Genomic DNA, 13687 nt, shown 5'->3' with positions numbered 1-13687 from the left:
GTCATGCCGTGTCTCTCAGTGTGCACTCGGATCTCTTTCTCAGACATCTACAGCCCCAAAAGCTAGATGATTCTAACCTCCCACATTTCGATTCAGAAATACTCTCCCTGAGAAATTTCACCACTGCATCAAATGGAACTTACAGAGAGAGAGGGAGTCCCCATGCTTCCTAATATTGGACACCACATGCCAACTCCATGTGTCTACTTGGTAAAAGAAAAGAATCATGAGCCAGCCCTGATGGCCTAGTGGTTAAAGTTCGGCACTCACGGCTTTGGAGGCCCGGGCTCACTTCCTGGTCTTGGAACCACACCACCCATCTGTCAGTAGCCATGCTGTGGCAGCGGCTAACGTAGAACTAGAAGGACCTTCAACTAGAATGGCAGCTATGTACTGGGGCTTTGGGGAGAAAAAAAATTGGAAGTTTGGTACTAAATGAATCCATTTTGGTAATAGCATGCTTTGCTTCAAGAATCTGAGAGTATTAAAGGCAAAGTGATAAGTGGTCCCCTCTCTCTGTTACTCAATCTGTTCTCCTGTAACCTGTTCACATGATGTTGGACTCTGAGTGAACTTCAAAATTACCAAACAACCCTGGACTATGCGCTCATCTGAGTTGCTTGTTTGGTCTGAAGTTCTTTATAAATGTACCACTACCTGCAGGTTTATCTAATGAGCTACTTGGTTTCAAATGAATTTTATAGATAATGGCAGTATTTCTCAAAAAGCAGAATGATGATCTGTAACCATTCAGGAAAACAGTTGTGTAGGTCAAAATTGTGAAATTCTCTTCAAGTAAAAACTGAGGATTTATTTCACTAAAATGACTTATTTCACCTCTGCTGACTAAAAAACTAATTTTCTTTTTAAAAAAGCATTTTGACAATCCTGCAGAAGGAAAGCCTATTTTAGGCTAAAACCAATATTAAGAGGCTGTTCAGAAAAACACATGGAGCTTCTTTCACAGCTCGGAAAGTCGTTGTGGTGTACCCAGTGTATTTGTCTGCCAGAGCTGTCCTAACAGAGTTCCACTGACCAGGGGGCTTAGACAGCAGAAATTTATTTCCTCACAGTTCTGGAGGCAGGAAGTCTGAGATCAAGGTGTCGGCAGGACTGGTTTCCTTGGAGCCTCTCAGCTGGTGAATGGCCATCTTCTCCCATTGTCTTCATAGTCTCACGTAGAGAGCAACACGCACTCATGTCTGTGTCCAAATTTCCTATTTTAATAAGGACTCCAGTCAAATTGAGTCATTAGAGCCCACCCTAATGACCTCATTTTGACTTGGTTACCTCTGTAAAGACCCTGTCTCCAAATGCAATCACATTCTGAGGCCCTGGGGGCTGGGACGTCAACACACGAATTTTGTAGGGACACATTTCAGCCCATAACACCCAGATTACAGCAGAAAAGTTAGAGCAGAGGAACTAAACTCCAACAGGAGAGAAGCAGGCTTAAAATGGCGGACCCCTAGAGCTGCAGTGGGGCTCAGCAGTCAACTGGTCCATTCCCTCATTTATGGATGAGGAATCCAACGTCTAGTTGGGAGATGCAAATATATCACACACTAACTTTCTCCAGGATTTGACTAACTTTTGTGTATCTACCAAATTAAAACTTCAAAATGATGATATACCCAAAGTCCATCTACTGATCTAGAATCTGGAATGGAAATAATGAGGCACTTTCGGCCACCTGCCACACTGAAGCCACCTCCATGTGTGGCCCTGTTACGAGTGGGGACTGTGGGACCCCCCCCTCCACAGAGGGAGGCCCTGTTGGTTTTCAATCACTTAAATCCTCAACAGGCAGATATTAAGATAAATCTGTCTTATTCTAGATTTTTCTCTTTACTCAAAGGATACAGAAAGATTCTTGTTTCTGGATAAACGCATTTGGGCCAGCTTTGCCCATCTCGGATTATAGAGTTTTAGTTTTCTTAAAGGAAAAATGAAGATTCATGTCCTACTTCCTGTAAGGATTTTCAGATGGACCCACCTCAAAAAATAAAGTCAAATGCAACTCATAAAACTAGTTGAACTCGAGTGCAGACATGCCCCTGGAAAAGCAGAACTAGAGGATAACCAGGCCCACAGTGCTCGCAGGCCTCCTCACTCAGCGACTATTCCACTCACTGGAGAATTCTTTCCTGCCTAGGACAGGCTTGGCTCACAGCTCCAAGCCCTGCTGATTCCCAAGGAACACCCAGGCCCACAGATGTTCACGGGTCACAGAATCGTGAACTGACCACTTGTGCATTTTGGATTTCAACTTGTAAACATGGGGATTCCCTTTGCAAAAAAAAAAAAAAAGAAAAAGAAAGAAAAGAAAAGAAAAGGGAAAAAAAAGAAGAGGAAGAAACATCACCGTGCAAAGGAAAAATGTGAGCTAAGTTTTTCCTTTTGGAATCTTGGCATGTGAGCTTAGCTATCTTCAATCTGGCTTTCGACAGACACTGTATGCTTTGAGCAGGCATGGAGCAATCTGCCTTGCACGGCGCTGCCAGAACATTCAGACTTGACCTGTAACACGCCTCTTATTCCAGTCATGAGCAGAGACAGCCGGGAGGACGGGCCGTGCCAGACACAGCATGCTGGCTGCGTGGTGCAGCTAGAGAGGCAGCTAAACCAGGAAGCAGAGTGAGTGACTGACTAGGGCAAAGACTGCACACCAGCAAAGTTCCCGAGTTCAAGCCCCAGCTGATCTATTTCACTGGGCGTTTGAGTAAATCACTTAACCGCCCCATGCCTGAAGTCAACTCAGCTGGAAAGTATTAGGAAGAAAATAGGATGTCCTCTGAAAACCAAGAGCTGCTTCTAGGATGACCCTTATCCCACCCTCCACCCCCATATGCTGAGAGACTAAGAGCCACAATCCTTCTGGGGCTAGTGAACATTCATTTTCTCCACAAAATGCTGTGACCTCAGCAAGAGAGCATAAATTACACATAATTCCAGGTCCGTCGATGCCCCAACCTGTCATGTCTGCCAGTGTTGCTGCCCAACATACCGACGAGTCCATGGAAAGCAGCCTTCTGAAGTGTGAAGTGAGCCGATAGGAATACGCACATTCTGCTGGACATGAGTCAGTATTGTTATCCTACGCTGTTATCCGAGACACACCACTCTGTGGATTTCGGTTTTTCTCCTACACCGTCTTTAGAAGGGGTTAGTCCAGCTGCGAGTTAAAGGAATCATCTCTAATCCACAGCTTCTACTTAGTACAGGCTTCCTCTGACTTCTTTAACATACCTGTCAATCTGTGATCCTGTTAATAATCGGGACCCCAAAACATCGATGTGAATTAGTGCAGGTTGTGCACAAGGAAAAGTTGTAATAACAGTTGAGAACCTGATAGGATGGGGTGCTGTACGTTTTTGAGTCTTACTTCTCTTTCTCGGAAGTGGCCTCATTGCTGTGATGTTCTGGGAGAAATCTGGGAATGATTTTGTGGGCTGGTGATGGATCCAGCATGGTCGATCCTTCCGACCCCACTACAGGACCGCTATGCTTTGACACTTGAATATGTTGCATTACTAATATTTCGCATGCAAAAGAGAGTTATGACACTGACCACAAGCTTCCTTATAGCCACTCTATTTGCTGCGTGTATCAAATTCATTATTTTCGTTCCTCCTTTGGCACACTTTCTTGTTTGTTCTCTGTCTTTGATTGAAAGTTAATGAAATTCTGTGAGCCAGCCCTGATCGGCTAGTGGTTAAAGTTCAGCTTTAGCAGCCTCTGCTTCAGCAGCCCAGGTTTGTTTCCCAGTGTGGAACCACACCATCCGTCTGTCAGTAGCCATGCTATGGCAGCAGCTCACATAGAAGATCTAGGACTTACAAGTAGGTTATACAACCATGCACTGGGGCTTTGGGGAGGGAAAAAAAAAAGAAAGTTAATGAAATTCTAATCCAACGCATATACCCAAAGGATAATTCATGAACCACGTGTATGAGATAGACATGGAAAACAAAATCATTGTGTTAAACAATTTGGGAAATGCTCCAGTCAAAAGTCTAGTGTCGCACAGGACAGTGGTATTTTAAGAGCATATGGAGGGCTTGGAAGAATCCTGCAGTTAAAGAGAAAATCAGTTTATCTTTGTTGAACTCTGCATTTCTCAGAACTCCCTGTTGAGCTATGAAACCTTTATTGAGTAGGATCCACCATGAGCCTCTGGTACAAGTGTTCTGAAGATTACACTTTGAGAAACATTGTTTGAACGTAAGTCATTTTTCCCGCTTGAAAAAGTCACTTTATCTCTGCCAGTTCATTATTTGGTCTTCCAAATGGTCCACGTATCCTGCTTGAGGAAAATATATTTGCAGATAATTAACATTTTGATATGTAGAAGATGAAGGCAAATAATATCTTTAGTAAAATAATTAACAGGGGATCATTGTTCAGTTTTGCATGTTCTCCCTAATTACATTCCCTTCCCTCATGAGAAAGTAGAAACTCTTTTGAAAGTAAATTTTTTTGTGCTTTTTGAGTATTATTTGGGTACTCAAATTAATTCACTACTTCTATGATGATTGGTGCGCACATCAAATTGGATAAAGGCCATCTGCCTCATTTCACCCCTGACCTGTGGTTGGTTATGCAGTAGGAAGGGAAATCGGCAAAAGAGAGCTCTCGCCGTGCTCAGGTAACGTTGGCGATTGGAGATGAGACTGCTCAGCTCTTCCTCTAGCTCAGCTGTTGCACACTGGGGCAGCTGTGTTGTTCAGCACACTAGGGGGAGCTGTATCCATAACAATTTACTCCAGAAATCCCAAGGTCTTTCCAAACCTAATTTCTCTCCCATACCTGGTTATTTTCCTTCAATGCTTTGGAGTAGTATGGCCCAGAAGGAAGTCATGTTTAGTGTATTTAAAACACAACGTACACACCCACAATTGATCAATGGGTTATTCTCTTTCCCAGGCTGTGTGACCTGCTTTAGTTTTGCTGCCATTAATTTTAAATTACTACAGTATTCTTAAAGTCCGTCTTTATCAGGTAATCTTTCCTGAGTGTGTTGTATAATTACAGCACGGTTGAAATTTTGATTCCGTGCTCAAGAGGTGACTCATCGATGACTTGATGGTCATGATAACCCTCGAGCAATACCACCACTGCATCTATAAAGGTGAGTAAAAAGTGGTACAATGAAACAAACAAGGAAGAAGTCAGGAATGCCATATTGTCCTATCATCAAGGCAGTCCAAACTAGAAAAAGGTTCAGAAAAAGGCTCAGTTCAAATTTTTTTTAATTTACAAAATTGATTGGCACATATAGGGGCTAAATATGGATCAGTGAAGACTTGAATAAGGAGGTTTCCTGTGGGGCTTGAGCTACACCTCCAGGGACAGTGGAATTTGTAGAAAATAGCGCAGCAGATCTAAATCACAAAGAAGATCATTCTTCCCTTCCAGTAGATCTGCAAGAAAGGTTTTGTACCCTGATGGTATGAGAGGAAATAAAGCCCTGTGAAGTTAAACAGTGAGTTCGTGGTTGCACAGGAAGGGGCAGGCCCAGGATGCATATCCAAAAAGGCAAGATGGCCAAGGATTTGGGAAGAAATTTTTGTTTTACTCAAAGGGCAATGAGGAGCCCTTGGACATTTCAGAATAGTAAAGACCCATGAGGAAGTGATTTTTCTTTTTCTAAATTAGTTAGCAAGTGAGCTGATTATTCTCCCTTTGCCCTCCTGCCTCCTTGGTTCACTGCCCTTCTCCGCAGGCTCTATCTCTTGAGATGCTGATCCTTGTGAATTCTATCACCCAGGCTCCCTGCCTGCTGCCTCTCAGTGAGATTTGGCCAATGGGTGGCGCACAGGAAATGGGGAACGTCTGAATGGAATTCTGCATCTGACTGTGTAATGGGGGAAGGAATGCAAGGCAAAACTCTGCCAGTGATCCTCATGTGCACCTGGAGAATGGGCTGGGGGTGTTGGCCGTGAGACCAGAGAAGAAGAGTAGAGGCTAGAACGCGAAGATGGCTCCATGACTGATTTCAATCAGGGGAAAACAGTGCCCGTCACAAAGGTGTTCAGTAATATTTGTTGAGTTGAATGGACCAAAAGAAGCTAAGAGAAGATACAGCATTAACTCAAGTATTTCTAGCTTGTGTAGAGATGCAAGTGATATAAATGAGATGATGGAGTGAGAGAGCCGACTTAGTGGGTAGAGGAGTCCCGTTTGAGATGTGTGGATGTGTTGAGTTCAATGTGCTTGCTCACCTCTCCCTCTATTTCATTATGCTCAGAGGCAGGGTTCCCAATGGGCCTTACAGCGATCCCCTCAGTCCTCTGTGTGGCCTTAAGCAGCTGGAAATTTGGGCTCCCAAATTCCCTCCATTCAACACCAGAGTGCTATATAAATCTAAGCATTTTCTAGATGGGCCATGAGATGAAAAAAGGTGGGAAGCCCAGCTTTAATTTATTCTACCCAAAATACACAGTTTTTGATTTGATTTCTTTCTTAAAACAAATCTCATCTTACATACATTATTTTATGTGTATTCAATAGTAATAAAGAAGATTTTTAAAGTCAAAAAACAAACAACACAAATCTTTTCTTTCCAGGCCCTGCGATTTCTTTTCTTTCGCATTAATCATTATTTGACTTCCAGGTAAGCCTGTAAGAACTTCAGAGCACTGATTCACCATCAATAAGGTGACCTGTTTAGTTTTTCTAGCAAAGGTGATGACTTAGAAACCTGCCCATTTTGACTGCTTCAGACCAATTTGGGTGTAAAACATGACAAAACTAATTGACCTAAATGCAAATCTCTGACCTCAGGCTCATGAGCACCAGCCTCGAACAAACTAGCCATCCATATATCCCAAGAAAAATAGAAATCAGAAATTTATTACCATTCTTATGCAGAAAATCATTAACCTGTATCGCTAGAGTCTCCCTTTCACAGAAGTGATTGAAAGGTAAATTGTTTCCATAATTATAAATGTTATTTAATATTGTCCAGGAAAACTCTCATCAATGTCCAGTCTTGATATTTATCCCAAAAAAGGATTTTATGTGTAAATTGTGTCATTCAAATATATGTATACTAAAATTAAAACAGTTTTAAATGAATATTTTAGAATTCATAAATTAAAAATACAAAGGGTGGTTTATTTGACTGGATAGTTTAGGAGTCAGAGGTGAAATGTGATTTCAGCTGAACATACTATGCTGCCCATTTGTGCACTTCCATATCATGTTTTAAAACACTTTTATACACGTTATATCAACATATATGTGTGTAGACAGTTATGTGGATCAAGAAAGAGGCAAATTGCTTTACATGAGGTCACAGAGTGGCTGAACTGACTCTAGAACCATCTGATTCCTTGTCTATTGCTCTTTTGTCTAAATTATGCCTCCATAGCCAACATTTAGGAAATCATTTTTGTTTTTCTTTGTGCATTAGCTATGCTTTTCACCTAAGGACTTCAGGGTTCCCCTGTGAGTCGATGGGAGGGCAGCATGTGAACTCTTGGCCTGAGCTTGATTAAACATGATAGAAACAGCGCTTCTCATCTGGGGTGCTTTTGAAGCTCTAATTCCAGACACAAGCCTGTCATGGGGAGATTCTACTGGAATAAGACCTATACATTACTTGGTTTGGTCTTTACTATATTCTACCTATCACTTTTAGCACAAATTTTAGTTTCAAGGAAATAGAGAGAAAAGCAGCACTGTGGTTGAATGAAGACGTAAACTTGGCTGAGTGGAAATCTGAAAATATCCTTTTCCCCATTCCTTATAAATGGCAAGCAGTATGAATTAGTGTCCAAGTCTTGGGGACAGGGGCACAAGGAAAAGATGTCAGAGACTGGGCTGCCCAGCCTCCCCCACCACTTACTTCCTTTCCCAAAAAGACCCCCCCTTCATTTCATCCCTGGGTTTCCAGGCACTTAATCCCTATGATGGTCGGGTGAGATAGGGAGAGACGTGTGTTTTCGTTGTAACTTGCACTGGGGCTGTTGTTAACAAATCGAGGCCTCCAGCTATTTTCCTGACTCTGGCCAGAGCACTATGAAACCCAGAAGCACGGGGAGGGCAGAGGAAAGTCACAGCTGGCTTCCTCCTCCACACAGAGACTCAAATCCCACACACTCTCTCGGATCTCAGGGACCCACGGACATTGGCGTTCCATTATGCCCTATCTTCTTGCCTTCTCTTTTCTTTCTTTTTCAAATAGCATGAATAAAAAACAGTATTAAAAATTAAAATGATTTTACTTTAGTATCCCAAATATGCCTCCACACTCCAGTGAATTGACAGGATCTATGCTATATTGTGCAGGTGAACATGAATCAGAGAGGAATCTTAACTGGGGACAAGGAAGGACTTTAAACATAAGCACAATGGGAGAAATCACAAAGAAAAAAGTATTCGAATCTCTGAGGTTCCAAAAAAAGAATCACAATTAAAAAGTAAACAACAAGTAGGGGGAAATGGCAGATAATTGCAGCAGAAATGGTAAAAGGAGTAAAATAGATGCAAAGGACATATTAGTTCTCAGAACTTAACTCTGCAAAAAGCTAACAAACATGAAAAAATATCCATCCTCATTAATAATCAAAGAAATTTGAATTGAAGCAACGTGACACCACTGTTGATACGTTAGTGACAAACATATTTAAGTGTGCTAACGCCCAGATGAGCACGATGAAGTACTCTGCTGATGAGAGTAAAATTGGTACATTTCTGAAAAGTAACTTAGTAATTCGTATCAAAACCCACAATCAAGTAAACACTGAGAGTCTAACGAGTTTGAAAGCCCTCCCTGCCGAAAGTGCTGATTTCATAGCGATAGCATCAAATCCAAAATCTAGAATCGTCTAAAGACATCGCGCATGTAAGATCAAATGACTCAAAGTCTCGGTCTAAGACACTGTGATAACAATACCTCTCAACCTCCAAGAAATGTCAACAGAGCTTTTACTTGAATTAGAGTGTGTAGGTTACGGTATGTTGATTTTTTTAGAATTTTGTTGGTCTCATTACCTTATAGTCATGTCTGGATGTAAACTCAAATCTCTTTCCCTCTGGCTGTGTCGCTCTAACCAGCCTCCAGAGGTGGCATTGGCTCCATCATGGCCTGCTTACCACATTACCCTGGGAAGGCTGTTTCTAAACTCAATCGAAACACACATTCGCCAGTAGCAAATCTAATTTTCCACACTTCCAGTAGGGTTACTGATAGGACTGGGTTTGAAGTTAGAGCTTTTCACATGGCTGAGATCTATTTTGATTAAGAGGGTGGTTCTAAAATTTCCCTATGTCAAATATTGCTAGGATAATTAAGCCATGTCCCAGTATTTCTAACTACTTTTCATTATAGTTAAACTTTTGTTGAAATGAAATTGGCAATGGAGAGCACAAACCCACATGTAGACTGATTCTTTTTTTTTAAAGATTGGCACCTGAGCTAACATCTGTTGCCAATCTTTTCTTTGTTTTTATTCTCCCCAAAGGCCCCCAGTACATAGTTGTATATTCTAGTTGTAGGTCCCTCTGGATGCGCCATGTGGGGCACCACCTCAGTGTGGCTTGGTGAGCGGTGCTAGGTCCTCACCCAGGATCCAAACCAGCGAAACCCTGGGCCACCGAAGCAGAGTGTGGGAACTTAACCACTCAGCCACGGGGCTGGCCCCTAGTGCTACTTCTTTGAGGTATCTACCAATTTGCTAAAATTCCTTCGTTAGCAGAACTCAGATATCTTCAGGTTGCCAAATTAATGCAGAAATTATTTTCTAGCTCATTGACTTAGAATATACATTTATCTTTCATTCACTTTTGTCATCCTGAGCATCACATTCATAAATGAGAGCAGAGACTTGTAATTTTTATGGTCATAACCAGGGTTTGAATAATCCCATTATTGTCAGTTTCTACATCGAGCCAAGACAAGTTCTGCCTCCTAAGTGAACAGAATGCTCTACGAGTCTGAACCAATAATCCTGATTTGTCTCTGCTTTTTGTCCTCCCTCTGTCCCGCACAGAGCCAGACGCCCAAAGCCGGCTGCTTTCTGTGTCAAGAAATATTGTTGATTTCATTTGTTTTACAACCTGGGTCAAATTTTATTCTTGAATATTTATAAATATACTTTTGTTAATTGTGTGGACTTGTTGGTTTCAGGTGCCAGAAATCCAACTCTAACTAGTTCAGACAAAAAGGAAATTTGTTGGAACAATGAGAGGTATAAAAGCAAAGGAAGGATTGAAAAACTGAAATGAGAGATGGACTAGGGTGCAGCTGGGCTCAAGGGCAGCTGGAACCAGGAGCTATCTGGTGTCTCTCTCCCTCTTTTTCTCTCTCTCATCACAGACCAGCAGGAATTGTGTCCCCTCCCCCTTCAAAGCTCCCAACCCTCACTCTCTGCTTCTGTCACTGCAGAGGAACTGGCTCCTTGCTAGTCACAGGTCAGAAAAATCTTGGGGAAAGAGACTGATTGGTTTAGCTGAATTGGGTGCCCACCCCTGAACCAATCAGAAGGCCAGGAGGAAGGTTCCCGTGGTGTGGATCACATGATCCTAAAGACTGGCAAATATTGTGAATGGAGCAGCCACTCAAAGGAGTGTCCACTGCAGTGTCTTTTTCCATTCGTTTTGGAAAGCTCAGCCCAGTATTTCTGACATTGGTCACAAGAAACAGCTACTTTTGTGAAAATAAACTAGTGAAAATATCATTTTTAAATTTAGAAAATGTAACAAAATTCAGAGAAGAAAATTAAAATCAATCTCAATCTCATCACCCAAATATAAGCCCTATTTACATTTGAGTGTATATCCTTCCAGTCTTTTCTATGTACATATATTCTTTGCTATATGTTGTATATCAATGAGATCATGTTAAACGTACAATTCTATGTTCTACTGTTCACTTAAATGTAAAAAGAATACTCTTAACTAATAACATTTTATACTTATGAATCCCTTTAGATCAGAGGATCTATGACACATTAGAAGATCCAGGAACTTCTTGAATTTATATGCATGCCTTATAGGTATAAGTGTATTGATGTATATTTCTCTTGGGAAGGGATCCATATTTTCATGAGATTCTCAAAGTCGTCTGTGACCTTTCAAGGTTAAGAGCTATGACCATTCAAGTTTTCAAAGCACTTCCACGTAAATTACAACAGACTCATGGTTGCTGCATATTTAATATTTTACTTTCAACTAGTCTTAAGTGACATAAAGGTTCATGACATGTGGCAAATTGTAACTTGCAAATGCATGAATTTGAATCACAAATGTTCAAGCCAGACCCTTCCTTTGTGGGTGAGTCTAGCTGATGCTCAGCATCTCGGCTCGGCAAGGCTCCTTCATCCTCGTGTAATGGCTAACTCTTGTGAATGGTTACACAGCTTGTGTGTATGCACTGCAGGGGGTCACCAGGTGAAGGATGCTGGCAGGGGAGCAGTGTGCTCTGGAGATGAGATTATGAGAAAGAATAGGATCTGAGGAGCCGGCGTTTTTTTGGATATCAATGGTGAATTACAGAGGCATGGATAGAACTGCCTGAAATAGTTTAGCCTAGAGCTGTTTCACTGCCTGAATTACTGCGGTTCCTAGACTGACAGAATTTGGAGCAGTGGCTTCCAGGATCATTCAGATAATTCAAAACCAAAAGTGGATTTTTCAGGCAAATTTTCAAGTTCACCTATACACTAAATAGCCAACTATGATTCAAGCATTCCCTCTGTGGTGAATTGTATACAACATCAGTGGACTTCACCCTTGAGAGCCCTCTTTGATTCCGCTCTGGCTAAACTTGTTTGATGGTGGCCAACTTCCCACTTGTGCAGCTTAGGTCTCTCTGCCTCATAGAAGTCATGTTCTCAGTTCCTAGGCACACACTTTTATCCTAATCTTTGATTTCCAGCTCAGTTGTGGTATTCTACTGGGACCCCATTTCACTCTCAACAAGAACTACGGATGCAGTTTAACTGCCTTGGGTCTGCCATTTTGTGTCGGCCCAGGGGAGCCCAGGCCGAGTGTGAACACACCCAAGCTGCCACTTTAATGGCTCATTCTGAGGTAAAGCCAGCACCTCTCCACCTGCTTTGTGTCACTGCATCTGTTTAAAAGGCCTCCCTTCGATGCCTCCATGCTTTCAAATCCATTCTCTGATTTGACATATTGTGAGATGTCCATCACAGTTATTTCCCTCAGAAATGGGAAGATCTGTGTCTAAATTATAAAGTTCTTTTATGCTTTTCAGGATTAAACACACACTCTGTTTCTTATTGTTTGATTCCCTTTCAGCACATGTGAAGCAGAATTTAGAGCTTACCTTGGTGAGTGAAAAATGTATTGATCAAATAGGTTCTTTGCCACACAGAAAGCAACTAGACTAACAATGGAGAAAATACAGTGGAGACAGCTGGGAACACAGGGCCCATGTTATATTCTAACAGCTCCTCATAACTCCATCCTGATTTTGAGACAGTGTCCCCTGAGCCTCAGTTTCTCATTTTTTGAAAGGTACAATTTAACCATTTCCTCATTGGGATGATAAGAGTAATTCTGAAATCCTGTTGATAAAGTGCTTTGAGTTTTTCCAAAGAAAATGACTTAATAGCAAATAAGAGTATGTTGCCAAAATAGCTGTCAGTTCCATTAAGAATATATAACGAATAAATTTGCCCTTGCCCTAGTGCTGAGTTAAAGAATTATTCTATGCAGTCATCTGGGTTTTAGCAAGCCCAATCCACTTGAATAGTTGCCAGTAATTAACAAAAAATGCAAAGCCCTCAAATGTCACTTCGTTCCTTTTCTATAAATTTAATTGCCTATTTTGTGTCAAACTCCCTATTTGCTGTCTTCTCTTCTTTATCCACTAATCTGATATTGCCAGACCTAATATTGATATGTCACAAAATTGTCTTCTGTGTAATGACAACCCTCAGGGACTATGAGTATGTCATAAAAAGTAAGTCACATTTTCACACGACAAATGGACATGAAGTGCAACCCAACATCTCCAGGCAAAAGTGGACACATAAATGTTGCCACTGGGTCTGGGTCCCTGATCCCTTGGTGTATTATACTTCAATGGTTTTTTCTTTTGGTCTACCACTCAAATTACTTGTGCAATCTTGATTGTGTAATAGCAAGAAAATATAACTTACTTGGGTACGTTGTTACAGATGGAAATATTCATCCATTCGTTTATTTAACATAAACCCATGAAGACCCTACTATGTGCCAAGCACTGTAGTAAAACTGAAGACTCGGCAGTGACCAAGATCAAGTCTCTTATCTCAAGAAGCTAACATTCTAGAGGAAAAAGATAATCACTTTCCATTTTCCTTCCTGGATTCCATTTCTTTCCAAGTAAATAAGCACGATAATTTGATAAGGATAAACACTATACAGAAAATAAAACAAGACGATGTGACAAGAGATCACTGGATTGGAGTAAGTTTCAGTTAGTTGGCTAATACATATGTCTGAACAAGTCTTACAATTTCAGAATAAATTTCAAATAAACTATTCCAGAAGCCAGAAAGAGGGCTATTTTTTTAAGCTGTTTTTGTTTAGAATTTTAATCACTAATTTCTAACAGCTTAAAAGCAACTTAAGTTGCTTTTCATAATTTAACTGGAGGAAGAGATTCCCATTCTCTTCTCGCTTTTAGAGATTGAAGAAAATAATCTAGGAATTTAATTAGATCGATACTAAG

The 13687-nt window shown here is 41.2% G+C and overlaps 1 protein-coding gene and 1 long non-coding RNA gene across 5 annotated transcripts in view; both read left to right on the top strand.

The window, feature by feature from the left end:
• UST (uronyl 2-sulfotransferase) overlaps positions 1-13687 on the top strand; it is a 350943-nt gene that overhangs the window by 289468 nt on the left and 47788 nt on the right. Inside the window, exon 9 of one of the 4 annotated variants that reach the window (XM_070602961.1) lies at positions 2161-2387. The exons of 2 other annotated variants lie outside the window; for them this stretch is intronic. In XM_070602961.1, coding sequence (XP_070459062.1) covers positions 2161-2245 — 85 coding nt within the window. In that variant the 3' untranslated portion in view covers positions 2246-2387. Of the gene's footprint in view, positions 1-2155; positions 2388-13687 lie in introns of those variants that run through there. One more of the 4 variants, XM_070602962.1, reaches the window with a different exon arrangement.
• The window catches only part of LOC139080769 (uncharacterized), a 33135-nt gene continuing 24479 nt past the window's right edge, over positions 5032-13687 (top strand). Inside the window, exons 1-2 of the long non-coding RNA XR_011535520.1 lie at positions 5032-5131; positions 6570-6616. This is a non-coding gene — a long non-coding RNA (uncharacterized lncRNA). The remainder of the gene's footprint in view (positions 5132-6569; positions 6617-13687) is intronic.

This window comes from Equus przewalskii, chromosome 32 (assembly GCF_037783145.1).
Source record: "Equus przewalskii isolate Varuska chromosome 32, EquPr2, whole genome shotgun sequence".
NCBI classification, from domain to species: domain Eukaryota; kingdom Metazoa; phylum Chordata; class Mammalia; order Perissodactyla; family Equidae; genus Equus; species Equus przewalskii.
This window is presented reverse-complemented; position numbering and strand designations above follow the sequence as displayed.